This window comes from Hyla sarda, chromosome 6, assembly GCF_029499605.1.
Source record: "Hyla sarda isolate aHylSar1 chromosome 6, aHylSar1.hap1, whole genome shotgun sequence".
Classification (NCBI taxonomy): domain Eukaryota; kingdom Metazoa; phylum Chordata; class Amphibia; order Anura; family Hylidae; genus Hyla; species Hyla sarda.
Window position 1 is genome coordinate 216,115,797 of NC_079194.1, and position 24,126 is coordinate 216,139,922.

At 43.1% G+C, this 24,126-nt stretch overlaps 1 protein-coding gene across 1 annotated transcript in view; it reads right to left on the bottom strand.

The window, feature by feature from the left end:
* Window positions 1-24,126, bottom strand: part of NECAB2 (N-terminal EF-hand calcium binding protein 2) — a 223,908-nt gene that overhangs the window by 195,660 nt on the left and 4,122 nt on the right. Inside the window, exon 2 of the mRNA XM_056526414.1 lies at window positions 10,997-11,021. Coding sequence (XP_056382389.1) covers window positions 10,997-11,021 — 25 coding nt within the window. The remainder of the gene's footprint in view (window positions 1-10,996; window positions 11,022-24,126) is intronic.

The window sequence follows — 24,126 nt, forward strand, 5'->3', positions numbered from 1 at the left end:
CCCTATACTTGATACGACAAGGCAAAGTGTTCTACACCCTTATTGAGGCTCTATGTAGGCTAGAAATAGCCATTTTAATAGAGATTCGGCATGAATAAATTCAGAACGGAACCATAGTTTTATGGAAAATTCGGCGAATCGGCCAAATCAAAATTTTCAAAAATTTGCTCATCTCTAACTGCATCAATACATCTTTCAACAAGCGGTTGCTAAACTGTAGGATTAACCATATAATTGATGATTTATTACAGCCCGTTATTACATGGCGTGACTATTCATCATGTTTAGCATCTTCTATAGTACACTTATAAAAATATATTTTCCACAGCCTCTGATGTCTGAGTGGAACAGCATGCTTAAAGTACATTCTGTAGAATAGGGCTCGCTGAGAAATGAAGCATGGTTAGAAATTGTCTTCTTCCAATCCCGTGAACACAGATGTCAAGTGAGACTCAGTCTGTTACACCAAGCACTGAACAAGTTATATCCAGATTGTTAAATATGATCAGTTTCCCAGTAATGGGCTGTTACTGCCCACAACGTAAACCATTCTGACATCTCTTTCTATCCAGTTCATGTCTATGTCTACAGTGCAGGATTTCTTCTTTAAAGAGGTACTCGCAATTTGGAACATTTTGTTCCGAACACTGGGATCAGGCGGCGGGGGTCGTTATGTAATGACCACGCCCCTCGTGAAGTCATGCCACACACCCTCAATGCAAGTCTATGGGAGGAGCTACACGCCCTCCCATAGACTTGCATTGAGGGGGCATGGCGTGATGTCACAAGGGGCGTGGCTGTGATGTCACAACCCCTCGCCGCCCACACCCAGCATTCTAAACAAATGCCCGGTGCTGCACAGAGATCATGGGCGGGACCCCCGCGATCAGACATCTTTGGATAGGGGATAATATGTCTAGGGGAGGAGTACCCCTTTAAGCACCATGGTGAGGACAGGAAGATGATCGAATGCTAAGTTTTATAGCAAGGCTGGCCATATATAAAGAAGTCTATAAAAAATTATAAATAAATAAATTAGAAATAAAAAACAGGGTTATTAATATGATCACCTATCCACAGGACAACTAGCTTATCATTGGGTGTCCGCCTGCTAATCACAAGAATGGAGCTACATTTTCCCTGAAGAGCAAATATATACTGTCTATGGGAAAAATAGTTGAGCTCTGTGCTCAAGTAAACATTCTATAAAGTAAAACTAGTACTCTCAATGATACATTACTGTTTTTATTGGCTGCTGCCAACTGAGTGCAGTATAACTCATGAACAGTAGAGAAGATCTTACAGCCCACTCTGGAAGATGGAGACCTAAAATGTGCTTATTACTTTGGGGAATATTGTTTATCAGTTAGTGGTAACAGAGTTTAAATAGAGACTGTATGCACTATGTATGCACAATTCATCCATTTACATTTAAAGAGGTACTCCGCCCCTAGACATCTTATCCCCTATCCAAAGGATAGGGAATAAGATGTCTGATCGCAGGGTCCCGCTGCTGGGGACCTCCACTACCTCTGCTGCGGCACCCCAGACATCCGGTGCACGGAGCGAACATCGCTCCGTGCTGTACGACTGGCAATGCGGGGCGGAAGCTCATGATGTTACGGTCATGGCACCTCTATGCAAGTCTATGGGAAGGGGCATAACGGCTGTCACGTCCCCTCCCATAGACTTGCATTAAGTGGGTGCGGCCGTGACAAGTCTCCAGTACTGCACCAGACACTCTAAACGAATGCTGGGTGCAGCAGGGAGATTGTGGGGAGCCCAAGCGGTGGGACCCCAGTGATCAGACATGTTATCCCCTATACTTTGGATAGGGGATAAGATGTCTAGGTGCAGAGTACACCTTTAACTGATAGCTCTGTGGAAAGGTAGAGATAAAGTCTCCAACTATGCATATGAGCACAAAAAAAAACAACAACAAACAAAAACATAATAACCTAAAAATGCTGTTCTAACTGGAAAGTCACTTTGAGTCTCTAAATCTTTTAGACTCTTGATCATTGATATAAAAGGTTCTGTGTAACACTATACATTGACCAGTAGCCATCTCCAGGGTGAAAGGGGTTTGACTAGATGGGAAAATCCTACCAAAATCTGTACAAAAACACTAAAACCTTTTCCATCATGAAACATCGAATCTGGGATGTTACAATCCATTCTGTTGGGGTCCTTTACATATTAACATGCCAGTAACATTCCGAGAGTGACAGTATCCTTATAATGTACTATAATAAACTTCAAAGTATAAAAAGCTGCTAAAAATAGAACACTAAGACGCTTTATAGATTGTCGCCACAGGTGAAGCTTTTTATATTTTATAGGATTCTTCTCAGAGCTAGCAATCCATGGTGTTTTAAGAAAATACAATTATTTAATCAGAAGTCTAAGAAGAAATCTATATCAAGAGCAAGACTAGCCACAAGAGCTAAGAAGCGGTCACTCAAGACATACGGGGTGCTCGGCATGTAGCGTACAGACTGTACAGTGTTACAGGGTATTAACCAACTATTATTAGTCTTTTCCGTTTATTATGAACATTTAACACTCGCACATAATGTAAAATTACAGAAGGACTGCTTGGCACGGTTGGGTGTTCTACACAATTAACCAGCCGGGGGTCCCTGGTAATCAGAGCGGTCTACAAATAGAGCAAGTTTTAACATTTCTGCACTAAAAACCAACTGTAGCAAAATAGGATTAAAACCACTTATATGAAGACATCAATCAACAGTAACAATAAAACCAGATGCCTAATATTGTATAGGTTCCCACTGTGCAACCAAAACAACTTTGCCCCATCAACATGAACTCCTCCTGTGGCAGTAGGTAACAAGAGGTTAGCTGCAGATCTTTTAAGTTTGAGGTGGGGCCTTCATGGATCGGACTTATTTACCAGCACATCCCACAGATGCTAGGATCGAATTGAGATCTAGGGAACTGGTAGGTCCAATAAAACCCTTGAACTCTTTTTATGATCCTCATACCTTTCCTTAAAAAAAAAATTTCCACCAAAGTACCCCTTTAAGGATAACATGTTTTTTTTTTAATCAACTGATACCAGAAAGTTAAAACAGATTTGTAAATTATAAATACAAGTTAACCGCACCTCAAGGACACAGCCCTACTGGGCACACAATGAAAATAAGTAGAAACAGTTCATTTGAAAAAGCATGGAATGTTTATTAAAATTAAAGGTTACCTAAAATGAGCATAAAATATAACATGATATTAGAGCGAATGAATTAAATTACAATTCTTATGCCATTGGGCCCAATGGCAAAAAAATATATAAGATAGTGGATGTAATGCTGCTGATAATATAAAAGTCTGCAATTCTGTTTGGTGCAAAAAGGCCGATAATCCGGAGGAGACTGATAATCCGGCAATTAAATGTTAAGTGTTTTTAAGTCTTTGCGGAGGTTAAAACATGCTGCCCATAGTCTTTGTGTAAATAAATGGTTTTCTCACCGTATCCAGAGCCGCTGGTCCCGTACTGCGACGGGCCGGTGTTGGCAGATCCTGCGGTTGCTGTAAGGTCACCGGTGGTTGTTATATAAGATCTTCACGAGCCTGCGGAGCTCTGGCATGAGACTCCTCTGTGTGGGGTCCACACTGGCAGTGTGCCCGTGTTGGCGTGTCGGACCCTCTGCAGATCTTATAGCAGGATACTTGTGGTGAGAGCGGACAAACTGGAAGTACACCCGGTGAGGAGGACAGCTGATTAGGAAAGCAGGTGCAATGGGCGGCCTCCTTCTCTTTTTTGTATATCGGCTATGGTATAGCCGATATACAAAAAAGAGACGGAGGCCGCTCATTGCAAAAGATCCCACCAGTGAATTCTGGTGGGATCTTTACCATGAGTTAGAGATGCACATGCATCTGGCTGTAAAAGATAATGTAATTCATAAGACCAGGCCACTTTCTATTTCTAAGTGGTGCAGATCTGATGGTTAAGTGCCTATTGTAGGTGCTTTTAGTAGTGGACATTGGTACCCTCCCGGGTCTGTAGCTACACAGTGTCATGTGTTCAAAACTTCATCAGCGGAGAAGGGAGGGCATGACAAAGTCATCAGGGAGGACTGGAGTAGCACTGGACTCGGCAAAGAGATTCTGTTATTTTATACACAAAGCTGGCTTTGTTTATGTTGGAAAAATCTATTAAAATGGGTTGTTTGACCGGGAATGTTTTTTCATTAAGTCGTCTGGTCTGCAAGAAACATAACAAATCTGTACACTTGTCCTGCTCCCTCATTGCCACTGGTTTCACCATGAACGAGTCTCTGCCACATTGTTCTTCACTACTTCTGCTGACATGCCATGTGGAGAGCAGCTTACCATCATAGTGTCTATGCTGAGTGAGCATTTCCATATTAGTGGACCATTTTTTCAGCAGAACGTGCCCCATTGTAAAAAATAAAATAAAAAAATCCTGGCTGGAAAACCTATTAAACTTTTCATCAATTTGTGCTACAGTAGATCATCTATGGGTTCGGAATAGATGAAGCCTGCCTTTAGTATCCATGACCCAGTCATGAGTTGTCCTTGAACAATTTTGAGCAAGTACAAATAAATGAATACAAAAGGAACACCAAACAACAGACACTACCATTCACTTCCACAGGCAGAGCAGTAGAAATAAGGAAGAGGAATATTATTCTTCATTAAAGGGAAACTAACAGCCTGTTCACCTACAATAAAACCAATACATTGGGTAATAGTGTGGGTGAACCTGAGAAACTAGTCCTGCTATCAGAGATACAACCCCCATTGCTAGTATGCAAATTACCTCTTCTGCACAATGATGGTGTGGGCCAGCTTGTTTAGCTACCCTGCCACCGTCCTATTTGCTTAACTATGCCCAACCCTCTTGTGACTATTCATAATTCTTCACTCTAACGTCCTTACAACATGAATGTAAAGATGAGGGGGTAGCGCATGCGCTCTGCCAGAGGAGCAGAGGGTCAAAAGGGTACAGGCTCTCAGGTCACAGACTCTCATGTCACTAGGATGTGGGAGTAAAGAATTATGAATATTCATAAGGTGGGCGAGCATAGCTGAGCAAAGAGGACTTGGGCAGGGAAGCTTCCAAGCCAGATCCTGCCTCCGTTGCGCAGAGGAGTTAATTTGCATACTAGCAACAAGGGTTGTATCTCCAAGACAGCAGGACCAGTTTTTAGTAAGTAAAGCATCTTTTTATGTAGGTCACCCAGTTTTTAGGTTTAGTGCGAGTGAACAGGCAGTTAGTTTCTCTTTCAAGATGTACTCTGGTGGAAAACATTTATTTTCTAATGAACTGGTGCCAAAAATATAAACAGATTTGTAAATTACTTCTATTAAAATATCTTAATCCTTCCAGTACTTATCAGCTACTGTATGATGCAGAGGAAGTTGCATAGTTCTATTCTGTCTGACTACAGGGCTCTCTGCTGACACCTCTGTCCATGTCAGGAACTGTCCATAGTAGGAGAGGTTTGCTATGGTGATTTGTTCCTGGTCTGGACAGTTCCTGACATGGACAGAGGTGTCAGCAGAGAGCACTGTGTTCAGACAGAATAGAACTATACAACTTCCTCTGCAGCATACAACAACTGATAATTACTAGAAGGGTTAAGATTTTTAAATAGAAGCAATTTTCTAATCTGTTTAATTTTTTGGCACCAGTTGGTTTAAAAAAAAGGGTTTTCCACTGGAGTACCTCTTTTATGCTAATGATATGTCTGTTCAGGAGTCCTATAGAGAATAGGTTTTAAATGAAATGTAAATACAAAAGCAAATTCACCTAAAGTTCTACATGTTCTTTTCAGAGTCGGGGGAATGGTGAGAGTTGATTCATCTGTATTGATGTGATGAAAAAGGCATTGTCATAGTCACTATGGTTGGTGGAGTCAAGGTCAGTGTTCATACTCATTGCCTTATAGATATAGAACGAACAATGGGTAGCTATAGAGCGCTTAGTGTTTCTTCATATTACCTCGTTTAACCATTGAGTGTTTACTGTGTTAATAGGAAATGAAAGATTTCCAAGCACATTTATAGTTACATTGAAGGTGATTAATGCTGCCCCTTTTGGGAAGGGAGAGTTGTTTTAAACTTTTTGTAATTTTTTTTATAAGCGTTTGTTGTTGTTTTTTTAGCTCCACTAGCCAGACTTGAACATACAATACTTTTTGTATTGCATTGTATATTATGCTCTTTTTACTCTCCTATTACACCCTGAAAGGATATAACTGGAAAACAAAGATGGCAGGCCTGACCCGCAATTGTGGAGAAGCCCACCAGAGGAGATTCCTCCCCCTGCCTTGTCCTAGATGCTGTGGTCACTATTGATCCAGGCATCTAAGGGGCCAAGATCTCAATTATCACTATATGATAGGGGCCGCAGCACTTGGGAGTAGTCTTAGCTCCTGAGCCCACACCATGTTTCCTCCGTTCACATCTGCCATACATATATGATTGATATATAACTTCTTGCAAAGATGCTCGATTTTACATTTAACAGCATTTAAAAAATTGCTTAATTGTAATGGTTGAAGTGGTTGTTGAGGTGGTCATAACCTATGACATATAACCAAGATCTCCATTTAGTACTATACATTTTTTACTTTACAACTTTTAGTTATGATCTCATCTGTCTGATGGAAATCTGCAACATTGGTTGGAACTCTTACTGTTTAGGCCTTAAAAATTATTTTATTCATTAAACTATTTTCGATGGGAAAAATATATTTCACCGCCCATAAAGCTCAGGGTATCCAATGCTGTACGTCTGCATTCCTCTTCCTTTAAGCTTCTAAGTAGCAAGAGCAGCTCAATGCTATGTGTAACCCCTTACTTGTTGTGCTGATGCGGTTTCTTTCCTTTCTGCTCACATGGCACCTTGCAAATCAAGCGCATCAGTAACCTCTTCTCCTTTCACATGTCATCTATACTGGTGTGCTGTAATTCCTCCCTCAGCACAGTGTCAACCTGTTTAACCCAGGGCACTTTCACAAGCATCCTGCTATGGCATAGCAGAGAGGATTAAGTGCTGTCCTGTGATTGGCCAGGAAGGTAAGGGAAAGGAAGTGCATGTGTGTACTACTGGGAAATAACCCAGTTATGACCTTTGGAGGGGTATCTCATGGGCTCAATAACAGCAATGAGAGCACGAAAATCCCCTTGTGTTAATGTAATATAACCAAACTGTTTGTTTTTTCATCTTTTGAAAAAACAATAACACTTAAAAAATCTGTTCTAGTATATGTCCTATTACATTCGGGCGTGACTCACTTAAGCTTTCTTCCTATTTACTTTTTTGCTTATACTTTATGGCCATTCCTATATTTCTATTAACATGTGTTGCCAGTTAACTGTGCTATACCCATTGTAATCAGTTCTTACTGTACACGCTGCTTGATAATTTTTTACCCAGTATTATAGTACTGGTGTAAGTTATGATTTTGTGGTTTGATATTACTTTATTTTGTCATATCTGCTTGCTGATGGGTTTATACCTGCCATCTTTATTTGTATGATTCTGTGTAATGTTTGCCTGTTTGTTACAAAAAAATCTGTTCATACACAGTGCTTTAATGACAAGTGTTCTTATAGCAAAATAAACTTTTACTACTATATATTCCAAGGCCCATGACCATAACCCGCTACTCCCATCGAAAAACAGCTGCACCCGACGGAACCCATAACAGTAAATGGGATCTGTTGGGACCCGTTGTTTCCCATCAAAAAGAACATGCGTTAAGGCACAAAAAAAAGTGCCTGACGGACGTTCTCCGATGGGGCACAACGTCAGTGTGAAAGAGGCCTAACTGCTACATTAGGGAACACCTATTAACTCTCCCCATTCATGGAGGATCCTCCCAGGCATTTGGGCATATCTTCTCTGCACACTGCACTTTAAAGCAGCCTCCTAATTATGGGCATCCACTGTTTGTACACTGTGCTCTCAGTGTTGAAGGAGTGTGGAAAGTTGCAGGTAGGAGAAACTGCAGACCCAGAAGTTTCTCCTACTTGATTTTGACAGTCCCACTATGAGAGAAGGTAGTAGCCTCCCAGCCTACACCCAGGTACGTCCCTAAACAATTTTCACTAAATCCCTTTCCCCAGTTCTACCATATACATATTATTTGGCCATTCACAATCATAACCATAATCCAATATACAATCGGTACAAAGTCATAAGTTATCACCCGAAAAATATTTCCTTGAATATCTGTATTTTTACCTTGTTGTCCTAGGTAACATTCACCTGTTTTTAATTTTCTTTTAGGCTGATACACATTTCTTCTTTGCTATGTTAGCAAAGCAGGTGTCATTCTGTGAGACATCCACTTGCGGTTTTGTGTTCACCCTCTGGTCAGCACTATGGTCATGCTGGAATGGAGGTCACGTGACTGCCACAGTCAATCAGTGGCCTCTTTGGTCAAAGGCTTTGTACTCCTGGTGTCACTGCACAGTGATGGGAGCCATGATGCCAGGAGTTAAGAGCGCGATCACTGAGACTGCTGATTGACTGTGCGGTCACGTGACCTCAGCTCCTAAAGCAAGACTGGAGTGTTGACTGGAGGCTGAATGGAGGCTTAGTGCAGGATCCCAGAAGTATCAGCTAGTTTATTGTTTTAATATGTTTTGGGGCTATTTACAATTTTACTTAAAACATGCCTAACCCCTTTAATTGTGCATGCCGAACATAGTAACGCAGCAAGATGTGTTCCCCTGTCCGGCGCCCATGCAGCGTGTTCTATTGTATGCCGTCCAACTTGAGATGACAGCTGAGTGAACTGTCCCATTCAAATTAAGGGATCGGTCAAAGTTTCCCTCCAAAGCTTTTTCTATAGCGTAGGAGGTAAACGCCACTGGATAACAGAGACTTGTGAAGGAGACCTTATACTGGTAATTTTTCCATTTTTTTTTTTGTAAATAGTTCCTATTTTGGTATTTTCCTATTATTTGTAGTGTTTAAACGTAAAACGGCAGCAATCTGATTACACAGTAAGTCAACAAGAAAAAGGGAAGGACCTTAAAGTGTACTCCGCCCCTAGACATCTTATCCCTTATCCAAAGGATAGGGTATAAGATGTCTGATCGTGGGGGTCCCATCACTGGGGACCCCCGCGATCTCCCTGCTTCACTCAGGATTCGTTTAAAGCATCGGGTGCATCGCTGGAGGCTCGTGACGTCACGGCCACACCCCGCTCATGACGTCACAGCCACGCACCCTCAATGTAAGTCTATGGGAGGGGGCTTGACTGTGACATCATAAGCCTCCGCATCGCCAGTCATCCGGCATGGAGCAAAGTTCGCTCCGTGTACCAGACGTCTGGGGTGCCGCAGCCGAGATCGCTGGGGTCCCGAGATCATAGGGGACCCCAGTCCCCTGTTCTTTGGATAAGTGATAAGATGTCTATGGGTGGAGTACCCCTTTAAGACATAAGCAAAGTGCTAAAAAAAAACTGTAAGAAAATTGTTAGTCAAAATGGCTGATTTTGGCCAACTATCATCTGCAAATTACACACATATGATTGTCTGCTGGAAATGTGATCAGCCAGATTGGATTTTTTTTTTTTTTTTTACTTCTCTTCCTGCTGAGCACTCTTCCTGTTCTTAAAGGGGTATTCCAGGAATTTATTTTTATTTGACTATGCTACAGGGGCTGTAAAGTTAATGTAGTTCATAATATAGTGTTTGTACCTGTGTGTGATTGTTTACTCACAATTCTTCTGTGATTTTCACCCCAATATTTATTTTTAACAGCATTAAAAATGACTGTTGTCTCAGATTTTTCCCAGCTTGCAATGCAGCCGAGACCTGACTTTCTAGTCAGCTGATGACAGGGAGCCTGTCTGCTTCAATGGGTGGAGGGATCGCTAGGTGGGAGAGAGATCAAACTGCAACTAATGCCACAGCTGTAGGCACCCTGATTGAAAACCACAGATCTTTTGTTTCAATGGGTGGGGTGGCTGATGTGTGAGAGGGAGGAAAATGGAATTGTGGGATTTGTAGTCAAAAAAAGAAAAGTCAAACAGGAAATACAAGTTCACAAAAAGCTGGTCACACTGTTATGGTAATCTCATGTCATAGCCATTTACCCCAAGACAAGCGCAGATCTTTCCTAAGCATGTCCATTACTGTCTGCCAGGTACATACTAAAATCACCTTATGGTGGATAACCCTTTTAAAGGAGGCATTCAGGGGTTTTCTGGGGCTTCCAGACACCGCAGACTGCGGACTATAAGATTAATCACTTTCTATTACGTTGTTTTGTCTTGCGAGTTTGTAAAATATGGTAAGGTTTTGTTCACACAGTAACGTTGGAAAATTTCCGTGTAGACATTCCACAGACAGCGGACGCTGGCAGAACATGCCAATGCTAGGACCACTCTTAAATGCACCATCTCCATAGAAGGCAATGATTTTCCGAGCGGATTTTGCAGAAAGAATTGACATGCAATTCTTTCTGCGAAGACTGGAAAATAATTTTTCATTGCAGAAGTTTCCCCCACGGAAATTATGTTGTGGGTACGGTGCAGCAGAATCCCATTGAAAACAATAGCACTCTGTGGCAAAACAATTTTCAAGCTGAATTTTTCAGCTGGATTTTGCAGGGAAATTCTGCAGTGTGAACATACCCCAAGTACGTTTGGTAAGCGGCCTTTAAAAATCTATTTACATAGTCTACTAGTGACCAATGTAACAGAGGTAGTAAATAATCCAGGGGTTGACAATGCTTTCCATCTTCTTATCTGATTAGAGTGAATGAACTCACCAGTCTGACAATACACCAGTAATCGACATTGTTAGTATGAGTTTTCTATTCCACATGATAGGGAGCACTAATATTTTTTTTTATTTTCATGCAAAGATTGCGCATTGTATAATAAACCATGTATACGAATAACAGCAGGAATAAACCAAGTAAAAAAAAAAAAACTTTATACTAAAAAGGCTTTCTTTTATGATAAACAAAAAGTTTACTTACCATTCTTATCAGCTCTACGGAAGATCTGGAAAGAAGAAGAAGATACCTACATTAAACTTAAGATAACAATTAGGAAACAGGGTGCCTGAGATGATAATTGTGTATTATTTAGGATTATTGAACTATAGCAGACCTGCATGCAAAACTAATCTGAAACTGTATGGACAGCAGACATGACCAGTTATACTGCCTATAATGTTCGACTTGACTCAACCCCTCACCAACCTAAAATAACAGGCTGCAACTACCGAATATGTTTTCAATTAATTAAATTTGTTAAAAAAATATATTTAAAAAAAAAATGGGAGGAGGGGACTACATTTTTTTAAAATAAATGTGCCCAAGCTGTATGATAAAATAAAAAGAGCCTCTACTTACCTACCTTGCTTACCCACAGCCTATGTAATCACAGAGTCTCCGCTGCACTTGACAATATGTCACATTGCCACTCACTGGCTGAATCAGTGTCCCATCTCAGACAGTGAGTGGCAGTGCGAGTGTAGTGTGGTAGAGATCGGCACAATTATAACGGAGGCTGTGGGGCAGAGGGGAATGTATGTAGAGGAAGGGAACCGAGAAAGATTTAACCGGCAGGAGGGGACCACACAGGGAAGAGTTAAGGGGAGGGGATTGGGAAGTGGGGACTGCACTAAGATGAGTTAACAGGGGAAAGGAAGAAGGAGCTGTGAACTGGAGCTTTGCTGCAGGGGAGAAGCTTGGATTCTGCTGTGGCCCGCTCCCCTGGCCCCCCTTCCGGTGCACGGATCAGTACTTTGGCAGCATCCAGCATGTGCCTCTATTAGATGATAAAAGCAGGCCTAGTCCAGGGGCCCCAACTGGATGTATCAGTCAAATTACAGTGCAGGCGCAAATAATAAATCGGTGGACCAATGAATCATTGATAACGATTTCCATTATCGATAATGTCGATAAGTCATTGTAGCCCTAATTCTGCCATTCATGTACCAAATTTCTCATGTTTTTTTTCACACTTTTAAAGACTAACTAAAAAAGGTGGCATGGGTGTGTCATAAAATGCGCCATTCTTTTTATCACAAAATATCATAGTAAAGTAAGCCAACGAAAAGATGGTGCAAAAAAAGAGAAAAGTCTGTAACATATCCAACATAATGGACCAATTCTATCACACTGTGCGCACCTGTATAATTGTCTCATCTACCACACGTCTCCTACTTTTAGGTTGTCAACATTTTAGGCAGTTTTATTAAAAGGGTACTCCGTCCCAAGACATCTTATCCTCTATCCAAAGCATAGGGGATAAGATGTCTGATCGTGGGGGTCCCACTGCTGAGAACCCCTGCGATCTCTCCTGCAGCACCCCCTGTCTTCTGGTGCATGGAGAAAGCTTCGCTCCTCGCCTGATGACTGATGATGCAGGGGCTGGAGAATCGCCAGTTTCCCATAGACTTGCATTAAGGGGGTGGGGCCGTGACATCACGATCCTCTGGCCCCTGCATCGCCAGTTATCAGGCATGGAGTGAAGCTGTCACGATTCGGCAGGCTGGAGGTGGATCCTCTGTGCCAGAGAGGGATTGGCGTGGACCGTGTCGGTGGACCGGTTCTAAGTTGCTACTGGTATTCACCAGAGCCCGCCGCAAAGCGGGATGGTCTTGCAGCGGCGGTAGCAACCAGGTCGTATCCACCGTCAACGGCTCAACCTCTCTGACTGCTGAGATAAGCGCGGTACAAGGGAGTAGACAAGAGGAAGGTCAGACGTAGCAGAAGGTCGGGACGGGCGGCAAGGTTCGTAGTCAATGGAGGAATAGCAGGAGGTCTGGAACACAGTATGGGTAACACAGTAAAGCTTTCTCAAGGCACAAGGCAACAAGATCCAGCAAGGGAGTGCAGAGGAAGTGAGGTATAAGTAGGGCATGGAACAGGTGCAAGCTAATCAGGGTGATTGGGCCAGGCACCATCATTGGTGCACTGGCCCTTTGAATCTCAGAGAGCTGGCGCGCGCGCGCCCTAGAGAGCGGAGCCGCGCGCGCCAGAGCATGACAGCCGGGGACCGGGACAGGTAAGTGACTTGGGATGCGATTCGCGGGCGGGCGCGTCCCGCTATGCGAATCGCATCCCCGCCGGCAATGTCAGTGCAGCGCTCCCGGTCAGCGGGTCTGACCGGGGCGCTGCAGGGAGAGAAACGCCGCGAGCGCTTCGGGGAGGAGCAGGGACCCGGAGCGCTCGGCGTAACAGAAGCTCACTCCGTGCACCAGATGACAGGGGGTGTTGCAGGAGAGATCGCGGGGGTTCCTAGTGGCGGGACCCCCACGATCAGACATCTTATCCCCTATCTAATTGTACAGCAAATGGAGACAGGATTTTAGGCTTAGTGTCTACCTGTCTGTGCAGTAAGTAATGCTGACATCCAATACATATCTAAACTAATAGCAAAGGAAAGCTGATTTCATATCTGTGGTTTTAAATTGCTCAGGCAACATCTTATATAGCTTGGGATTCACTATAAGTAACAACTACCGACCACAATGCTGAACGAGATCATATTTTTTACAGTCAGCAGCTGCTAATATGTTCTCCTAGGATCTACTCCTTGAAGTCCATATCCAAGTACACAAAACACTTTTTCATTCCAAATTCCAAATTTTCCTACTGATATATTTAGTCCGTAATAAGGAGCAGGGTGATTATTTAGGCTACGGCTACTTTATTACACATTCCAAGTGTGCTATTTGCCTGTAACTTGCTGTTGTATCATTTTGGGTTGTGAGTAACATTGCTGTGATTTTGCAGATTACCCACAGTACCACCTTACACTGAACTCCATAGAGTAATTTGTGCTTACAAATAATGTTGATTTGAATTTCTTATATTTGTTGTGCATGTAGTAACAAAATCCAATTCACTCATATTAACTGTTTTGTCACAATGCGACCTTTTGACTTCTGTGTCCTGAGACCAAAGTTGCTGTGCAGCGATTGCAGCGAGTGAGCATTTCCTGTCTGCCAAAACCAAAACAGGAAGTGCTGTTCAGCTGGGATCAGGCACCGCTGGGATGGTAGCAAAAGGAGGTAAGTAGTTTTTTTTTTTTCTTTATGCCAGCCCAAAACAGGGGGACTGGACAACCACTTTTAAAATACACACAATCTGTGGAGATTTATTGAAATCTGTGCAGAGGAAAATTTGAACAGTTGTCTATAGCAACCAATCAGATTGCTTCTTATACTGTTAAAAAGGACTTTTTAAAAATAAAAGAAACAATCTGGTTGCTATGGGCAACTGGTCAACGGTTCCTCTGCGCAGGTTTTGATACGTCTCCCTGGGAGGAATTTTTCATTGTATGTAGACTATACTTTTGCTCTTAATGTATCTCTAAATCTTGTCACTTTTTTTGCAAATGTTTTAATAAACGATTTTCTCATGTTTGTGTAGGTCAAAATAACATTGTTTTTCTACAGTGGTCATGAATTTATCAACATGTGCAAATATTGGTAAAAGGTCGCACAATTTATTGCAAATCTTCACCAGCTCAGACCTGGCGTACAAAACTGCCTGTGGAAAAAACTGGCTGAACACAAATTGCCTTAACAGGTTAAAAAGTCATAGAAAAAGCCCAAACAAAGTGGTGTACTGAAGTGTAATTTTTTTTTTTAAATGTGCACCATATTTATCACATGCCATGCAATAAATCTGGCGCACATAAATTATCACCACACAAATTAAAAATATAGAAAAAAGGCTTTATAAACCCAGATAGAAATGTGGGATTGATGCAAAACTCATTGTGCAATTATGTCTCAGCCAGATACGTACAGGATTATAAATGTGGTCTGAGTAGACACTTGGTCTTGCCACCAGAGGGCGTAAAAGTGCTTTCCCAACTGCCCTTTAAAATGGCTTTCAGAGCCTACTTTTGGGTAGTGTACCTCTCGATTAGTTGTCGTTGACTGCAAGACAAGCCTGTATGTTGTACTGGAACACTTTTTGCCCAGTTGACTGAGAGGGGGAGCATTTTTGGCCTGAAAGAAGCAGGATGGTCATTTTGACAAACTGCCCACCATCTAACTGTTAGGAGGTAATAGTAGCAGTGGTTACATGAGTGCAAACACACAGCAAACGGCCTTCATATGGACCACCAGAAGACAAGATTGATTGATCTTCTGAGAGCTTACAGGTGCTTAAATGGGTACTCTGATTGAAAACTATTTTTTTTTAATTAACTTGTGCCAGAAAGTTAAACAGATTTGTGAATTACTTCTATTTAAAAATCTTAACCCTTCCAGTACTTATCAGCTGCTGTATGCTCCACAGGAAGTTTGTTTCTTTTTGAATTTCTTTTCTGTCTGACCACAGTGCTCTCTGCTGACACCTCTGTCCATGTCAGGAACTGTTAAGATCAGGATAGGTTTGCTATGGGGATTTGCTCCTACTCTGGACAGAGGTGTCAGCAGAAAGCACTGTGGTCAGACTGGAAAGAAATTCAAAAAGAAGGGAACTTTCTGTGGAACATACAACAGCTGATAAGTACTGGAAGGATTAATATGTTAAATAGAAGTAATTTACAAATCTGCTTAACTTTCTTGCACCAGTTGATTAAATACAGCTTCATACAGCGGTAGCCAGAAATGGAAGTAAATGTGCATTCATTGTCGTTAAGAGGTTAATGATACACCTGGTCCTTTCTGGGATCTCTCTGAAAGTCACAGTGCTTGCTTCAAAGGGTCCTTTTCTACAGTTTTTCTTCATGGGACTTGGGTGCTCCTTGTCCTGCAACCCTAAGACTGACAGCACTTTCTCCTATTTTGAGTAACCCCATTATAATTTAGGATAGTATATATAGACATTGGGGGGATATTCAAAGAATTAAGCACAACTTTTTTGGCTTTAGTAGCGCAACATTTGCTTAAAATGTGGCTCACGCTATTAGCGCCACATATTCAGATATTTACCACCGTTAGTCAATTTTTTTTAGAAGGGGCGTGGTTAGGCTTTTTGTGCTATTAACACCCTATTTTCAAAGGTTTAGCACCACTTTCTTGTGCAGAAAGTGTCACATTTAATACCACATATACCTAGTATTAAATTATGTGATATTTGCCCCGAAATAAAGAGCACTAATAACACAAGTCTTTGAATATTCCCCCCCTTTGTCTTTATTAGGGATGAGCGAATCAAATCTGAGGAATCCGAATTCATAACGAATTTCAGGAAAAATTTAATTCGTAATGAATGCGAATATCGCCGTGAATCAATCACGCAAATCTCTTCATTAAACTTCATTTCGTGCGGTCCTGGCTCCAGGGCATCTAAAATGGCGGATCCACATGTGAGGACATGGGGCAAGGAATACTGGGAAGGCTGGAACAAGGGTCGGCGGGATCACCCTGAATCACATGCAGCCTATCAGCAGCCAGTCACCCCTGTGATGTCACAGCCCTATATAATGGGCAGCCATATTGCGGCCAGTCACATCAGCGTTCTATTACAGAAAGAGAGGGACAGACAGTAGTGTGTGTTGCACAGAATTTTTTTTTTTTTACAGCAGTGATTCCCCTCCCAGTCACATCAGCGTTCTATTGCAGAAAGAAAGGGACAAAGAGCAGTGTGTGTTGCACAGAAAACCTTTTTTCAGCAGCGATTCACCTCAAGACCAAATCCAGTCTAGAAGTACTGATAGGGAAGGGAGAGAGATTGAGAGAGAAAGTGCAATTTTGGGTTTAGTACACAGCGACTGTGTGCTGCAGCACTGGTGTGTACAATAACTGAAAAGCTAATAGTAGCCAGCCAGTTAGGGTGAGCAGAGCACTAAAAGCATATTGTCCTCTATTAAGTGTAACCTGTGCATACATCTAAGTGGTGTACCATTTTGTTCCTGTTAAAGTCTTAAGGGCCTAGATACTTTGAAAGTCCAGGCAAAAGTACACACCTGCTGGTGTTGTAGACAAATACTGTTTTGAGCGTATTGGAGCGCACTGTCCTCCCCTCATATACGCACTAAGTATGTAAGGCAGAGAAGTGTCAGGACGTGCACAGAGGAGTGACAGAGGCCTAAATTCATCAGGCAGAGGTCGCAGCAGACTAGGGGCGATTGGCAGCAGGAGCCTGAGCTCCCGGTATCAGCTAGCGGTCCCATTGCCTCTGTCCTATGCTGTTCCCTCCCCCACAGAAGTATCTTATGCTGTGGGTTCAGCTCCACTATTAAGTGAGGACTATCTACTAGAGGACAGTCAGTAACTGCCCAGCCAAGAAGTGGAGGAGACATCCGCCGCTTCCTCTGCTATGCGGGCAAGTAGTGATGAGGAGAGTGGGTTGGGAGGTGGTGTTGCAAGGCTCCTGAAGCAGACACTGTTGAGGAACCTGTCGGGGACATCAGTGACCTGCAGACACAACTCGATGATGATGAAGCCGATTGCACTTGGGAGTCGGGTGCAGAAGGGGCTTCATCATCATCAGGAGAAGAGGGTTGCAGGTTACCCGTGAGGCGACAACTGAGCCAGCAAGGTGGTAGCTTGGTTGGCAGTCAGCATGGTGGCAAAAGTGGAAAGTCTGGAGCCAAACATGCCCGGGGTAGACCACCTGCTTTGCGGCAGCCTACCTTCCCGGGAGTTAGTGGAACAGGGGTTCCTGGAGTCGGCGGCAGTAGTAGTCAGTGTGGACTGTTGATGATCCAAGCAGATAGGTGGACTCCCCTGTGTAACTTCAATGTCAACCAGTAGCAGCTCATACGTGACACCTGACGTTTGCTCAGGCCCTTTGAGGAAACCACATTATTAGTCAGTCGCCAGGATTACGGGATGAACAACGTCATTCCACTGCTTCATTTACTACAACACGTGTTGGAAATGATGGCTGGTCCAGGGCACTGGAGACGTGGCGCCTACATTTCACGGCCACAGGAGCCCTGTGGAGGCTGAACTGGAGGAGGAGGGGGAAGGGCACAGTGGAGCACAGTTTAGGTTTTGCGAGATGGGCAGTTTTTCTAGTCATCTGACAGGAGAGGAGTTAGAGGGTTATGAGGAAGGTGAGACAGAGGACCCAGACACACCGTGGCAGTATGCAGTGGAGATGGAGGCAGGGAGTCTCCTCCGAGTCACTTGCACAAATGACACGATGCATGCTCGCTTGCGTAGTGACAGCCGAATTGTCACTATTCGTCAGTGTGATGACTTCTGGCTCTCAACCTTATTGTACCCTTGCTACCGGCACAAAATGGGGGCCTTTTTTACACCCACTGAGAGGGAGTACAAACTGACCTACTACAGAGACATCCCACGTAGTCAGTTGGCTGATGCCTATCTGCGCCATCGTCCATCTTCTCGCAGGTCTGACTCGGGGGGGTCCTCTGCGCTCACCATCCACTGACATGGCTGCTGGGGAGGGGTGGGGTGACAGGAGCAGTACCAGCTCCATCAGCAGCAGCCTGAGTCAACAGTCGCTGATGAGTAGCTTTCTCCACCCGCATAGTGAAGCAACTCATCAGCAGCAGGTAGACCTGGAGCAGGACCTGAACCAGCAGGTGGTGGCATACCTTGACATGACCATGCCTACACACCTTGAAGATCCACTGGACTTCTGGGCAGCGAAACTTGATTTGTGGCCGCAACCAGTAGAGTTTGCCCTGGAAAAGCTGTCCTGCCCAGACAGTAGTGTGCAATCAGAGCGGGTGTTTAGTGCGGCAGGGGCCATAGTCACCCCAAGGAGAACTCGTCTGTCCATGAAAAATGTGGAGAGATTGACCTTTGTGAAGATGAATCAGGTATGGATTAACCAGGATTTCCACCCATCAATGCCTGATGCATCAGAGTAGATTGGCCATGGTGCCACACCAACACTTCACAAATATGGATAGTGCAAAACAGATTTAAGGCACTGCTCCCAAGTTACAGACATTCCTCTACATCAGACCACAAGTAAGTATTGAGGATATGCATTAGCTAAAACAACTTTTCTTGGGATAAAATATGTGTACCCCAATTTTTTTTTAATCAAACAAAAGGAAAGGTGTGCAAAAAACACCATGTTCCACCTACACCACCAAGTATTGATGTGATGCAAAGACCTCTAAAAAGGTGGAAGGGAACAATGTATGGTCCATTGTAACCGGTGGGGGTAAAAACTTCCCCTGTATGGCCCTACACTAGCATTATTAATTCCCTTCTTGGCAAGTGTTACTCGCCCTAAAAAGGGCGGCCCCACACAGGAACCTCTCCCTATTTTCACCTACAAACACTGCCATTTCACAGGGTTTTTAGTTGGAAATAGAGAGAGTTTCCTGTGCGGGGCCGCCCTTTTTACGGTGAGTAACATTTGCCAAGAAGGGAATTAATAGGGCGAGAGTAGGGCGTTACAGGGGATTTTTTTTTACCCCCACCTGCTACAATGGACAATACGTTGCTCCCTTCCACCTTTACAAGGAAAGTGTTATTCGTCTTAAAAAGGGCGGCCCCACACAGGAACCTCTCCCTATTTCCACCTAAAAACCCTGGGAAATGGCAGTGTTTGCAGGTGGAAATAGGGAGAAGTTCCTGTGTGGGGCAGCAAGTTACACTTGCCAAGAAGGGAATTAATAATGTGAGAGTAGGGCCTTACAGGGGAAATTTTACCCCCACAGGTTACAATGGACCATACATTGTTCCCTTCCACCTTTTAGAGGTCTTTGCATCACATCAATACTTGGTGGTGTAGGTGGCACATTGTGTTTTTTGCACACCTTTCCTTTTGTTTGATTTAAAAAAAATTGGGGTACATATATTTTTATTCTAAGAATACTATTAAAAGTAAAGTTTTACATAATGCATATCCTCATTACTTACTTGTGCACACTAACACTTTTACAAAAGAGACCGTTTTCTTCTGCCTACCTGCCTCAGCTACTATTTTGATCCTGTCACCCGCCTGATGCCACACATCTGATGCCAAGTTCTCCTTTTTTTCATCCACCTTCATCACCGGGTACAGTTATAGCCACCCACCGCCCCACTTTGTCACTGGGTCACTTTCAGGACTCCTGATGCTGCTGATGCCACCTCCAGGCTGTCTCATACTGCATCAATATGTTCTCATGCTGCTGCCACCTCCAGGCTGTCTCATTCTGCAACTATATGGTCTCCTCATGCTTCTGCCACCTCCTTGCTGTATCATTCAGCCACTATATGGTCTCCTCATACTGATGCCACCTCCGGGCTCTGTCATTGTGCCGCTCTGCAATTCATACTGAATAAGAGTATTATTTCACTAACACAGCACACACTGTATTCGTGTTACAGCAAGGCAAAGTGTTCTACACCCCTATTGAGGCTTTCTGTAGGCCAGAAATAGACGTTTTTAATACAGATTTGCCGCAAATAAATTCGTACCGAACCAAATTTTGGGGGGGAAATTCAGCAAACCGGCCAAATCAAATTTTTCTAAAGTTCGCTCATCTCTAGTCTTTATAAGACCTATCTGCTGACTCCTCGTGGGTCATAAAAGGAAATTTTTTTCCTGATAAGAGATAGATTTTTTTTTCTGATCTGTTTCCATTTTCTGATTGTAAATTTTGTAATTTTGTTTCTTGTACATTATTATGAGGGTATTCATCATGCCTGAGCTGTTTATAGCAGCATTTAGTGATATGCTTTATAGCAGGTCCCATGGATCATAGACAAGAGACAGGATCTGTCCCATTCAGATGAATTGGAGACCTTTTACAGAGGTCATTCTACAGGAAGGGGAGGGATGCTGGTCTCTGCTGTGATTGGTAGTGGATCCAGTGTTATCTCTCTACTGGTGTCACCTTTCACTGTACTCTAGAGAAGAAAGGCATTACTGAAAAATTCTATGTACAGAACGTAAAGTCTCAGCTTAAATTTAGCCCTAGTGGTGAGAATTAAAGCTGCCCAATTTCAGGATTATTATAAAATATAGATAGCAAAACAGAAAATTATATATATATATATATATATATATATATATATATATATATATATATATAAAAATCACCAAAAATTCTTAAAATGTATGTTTAACATAAAAACTTGATTAAAACAGTAGGTCATTTTCTGATGACACATTCCCTTTGAGGATAATACATGAGGGGCTGTCCTCTGGTCCTTCTTTCTTTTCTATTAATGTCTGTCTTGTCATATTAAGGCTTCTGCGGTAATTACGTTGAAGTGGCAGAGCGTTCCGGTCCTACACAGAATAGTAGTTTCCTAAAGTCTTTAAATTGGTGCATAATGTGACGCTGCAATTTACCACAGTGACATTTCACAGTACCCATGACAGTTGAGAGCATCATTAGGATGCCTCTGCCACAGTTAATGAGCCTGAATCAATGGTTGAAAGTAGAAGTGATATCCCTGTTGACTGAGAGGGAACAACCATAGGGAGTTCTCTGCCTAGCCATCTTAATGGCCCTTACTCGTTCACCTATAGTTATCTACATTCCTGTATTATATGACAATGTTTGACAGCATTTTTTGAGCTACCAGGAATAGGGCTTGGGTCCCAGTTGGCAAAAAAAATAAAAATCTAAGGAGCCAAGAAGCCAGTGTATGTAGAGATTTGCTATTCACTCATATTGTTCCCTATTGAAGTAACTTCTTCAGGGTCCCATAAGGCTGCAAATTGTCTCTCAAGAGGTCTCACATACTGTTAAATTCTAAAACATGTATCAGACACACGTAAAAATCAACCCACCCAATCCGGTAAGAGGCGGTTCTAGACTTGGTGAGGCCTTCAGTGAAACTTTAGCATGAGGCCTTCACTGGCGAGATGTCACGACAGTGCATGTTGTCAGCAACCAGGCCAAGGCAAAGTATTGTGTGAAATACTGTGCAGCTACCTGGATACAGGTATCACTGGTGCCAAGTCACATAGTGGGTCATTACAGCGCCTCTTGATTTAAGGCTCTGCTTTATTTTTATCCCATTTTTGCACCCAATGAAAAAACTCTGTAGTGGACTTTTGCACCTTCACATAAAAGGCAACAAATTCTCAGAATCTATATAATCTATACAAAACTAAACAAGCATGTTAAAAGTCAGATGCCAAATGTACAGAATCTTATGTCTTTGGCCAGCTTTAGCAACATTCCTATTAATCTAGTGAAGACAGTCACAGTGGTCGGCACCAAGCCCGTTCCGGTATAGCCATATACACAGTGATTTAGAAATAAAACAGTCCCCGTCAAGCACTCCGGCCAATACACTGCCAAACATTGGAGCTGAACCATCAGAGCAGAAAGTATCTATATCTAGAATCCAATTAAAAAAACAGAAGTCCTAATCTGGCCGCACATGCTGTAACATTTCGCCCTTTATTAAAGAGGACTTATGGTTCACTGTACTGGTGAGTACGGCCGACTTCTTTTTTGAATAGGATTCCTATTATTATTATTATTATCATTATATCTAAAATAACAATGCAGAAGAGAACATTGGCAATGGATGGATTTTCTGAGGAAAAAAAGGTCATGCTGTTCGGTAATGCACTTCATTGGTGCTAATAGGGTGCATGGTGTGTTCTTAGTTATGCTGAGCACGAGATAAAAAGAAAAAAGCAATCTGTGAGTGGCACTTAAAGGGGTATTCCAGTGGAATTTTTTTTTTCTAAATCAAAATGGTACCAGAAAGTTAAACAGATTTCTAAATGACTTCTACTTAATCTTAATCCTTCCAGTACTTATCAGCTGCTGTATGCTCCAGAGGAAGTTATATTTCTTTCTGGAGATTTTTTCAGTCTGACCACAGTGCTCTCTGCTGACACCTCTGTTGATTTCAGGAACTATCCAGAGCAGAAGCAAATTCCATTAGCAAACCTCTCCTGCTCTGGACAGTTCCTGATATGAACAAAGGTGTCAGCAGAGAGGTCTGTGGTCGCCCGGAGGTTGGCGACCACAGCCGTCACACCCCCTCCATTCATGTCTATGGGAGGAGGAGTGACAGCTATGTACATAGACATGAATGTAGACGGTGTGGCGTGATGTCACGAACACGGAAGCTCCAAACTTCCGTGTTCAGAACGCTGTGGTGCCGGCCCAGAGGTTGTGGGGTTTCCCAGTGGCTGGACCCTCCCACAATCAGACATCTTATCCTCTTACTTTGGATAGGGGATAAGATGTTTAGGGGCAGAGAACCCATTTAAACCTAGGCCATTGTATTGATAGATTGCGTACACACAACCATTAAAGGGGTACTCCGGTGCTTAGACATCTTATCCCCTATCCAAAGGATAGGGGATAAGATGCCTGATTGCGGGGGTCCCGCTGCTGGAGACCCCCGTGATCTTCACGCCGCACCCCGTTAAAATCAGTCCCCGTAGCGTGTTCGCTCCGTGTCTGATTACTGTCGATCACAGGGCCGGAGCGTTGTGACGTCACGCCTCCGCCCACGTGTGATGTCACGCTCTGCCCCCTCAATGCAAGCCTATGGGAGGGGGCGTGACGGCCGCCACGCCCCCTCCCATAGACTTGCATTGAGGGGCGGGGCATGACATCACACGGGGGTGGAGTCGTGACATCACACTCTTTCGCTCGCGTGGTCGCAGCAGGACCCCCACGATCTGACATCTTATCCCCTATCCTTTGGATAGGGGATAAGATGTCTAGGGGCGGAGTACCCCTTTAAATACTACATCATAAAATGTATAAAATAAATTAAGGATATTGCAGCACGTAGCCGAGATTTCATTTTTATTAGGAAGATGAAATATTTGTAGAGTATATAAAAAGCCATTACACTGTGTGTAATATTCAATCAAACAGAAATAAACGGCCACGATCCCAAGCGGGAACTTGGCACCTTTTTTTAATGGATGCAATATTTTATCAGAGCCATTTGTGGAACACCGAACATTAACCACTTGTTATCATCACAGTCACTGGCTATGTGATGTGCACAAGAAAGCGGGGGCGGAGTAGGAGCAAAAATAGTTATTATCTAGAATTATGTCTGCTATCCAAGACTGTATCTAATGCTGTACTCTCCATAGAGCAACAGGCCATGTTCACACAGCGTAAAATGGGAGAAATGTCAGCATGGAAAACACGTGCAGACATTCGGCACATTTACTCGATCCGGCAGGCACTAGGACCGGTTAGAAATGTGTCATCTCACAGAAAGCAATGCATTTATGAGCAAAATCCCCAAAAAGAATAGACAAGTCTATTCTCT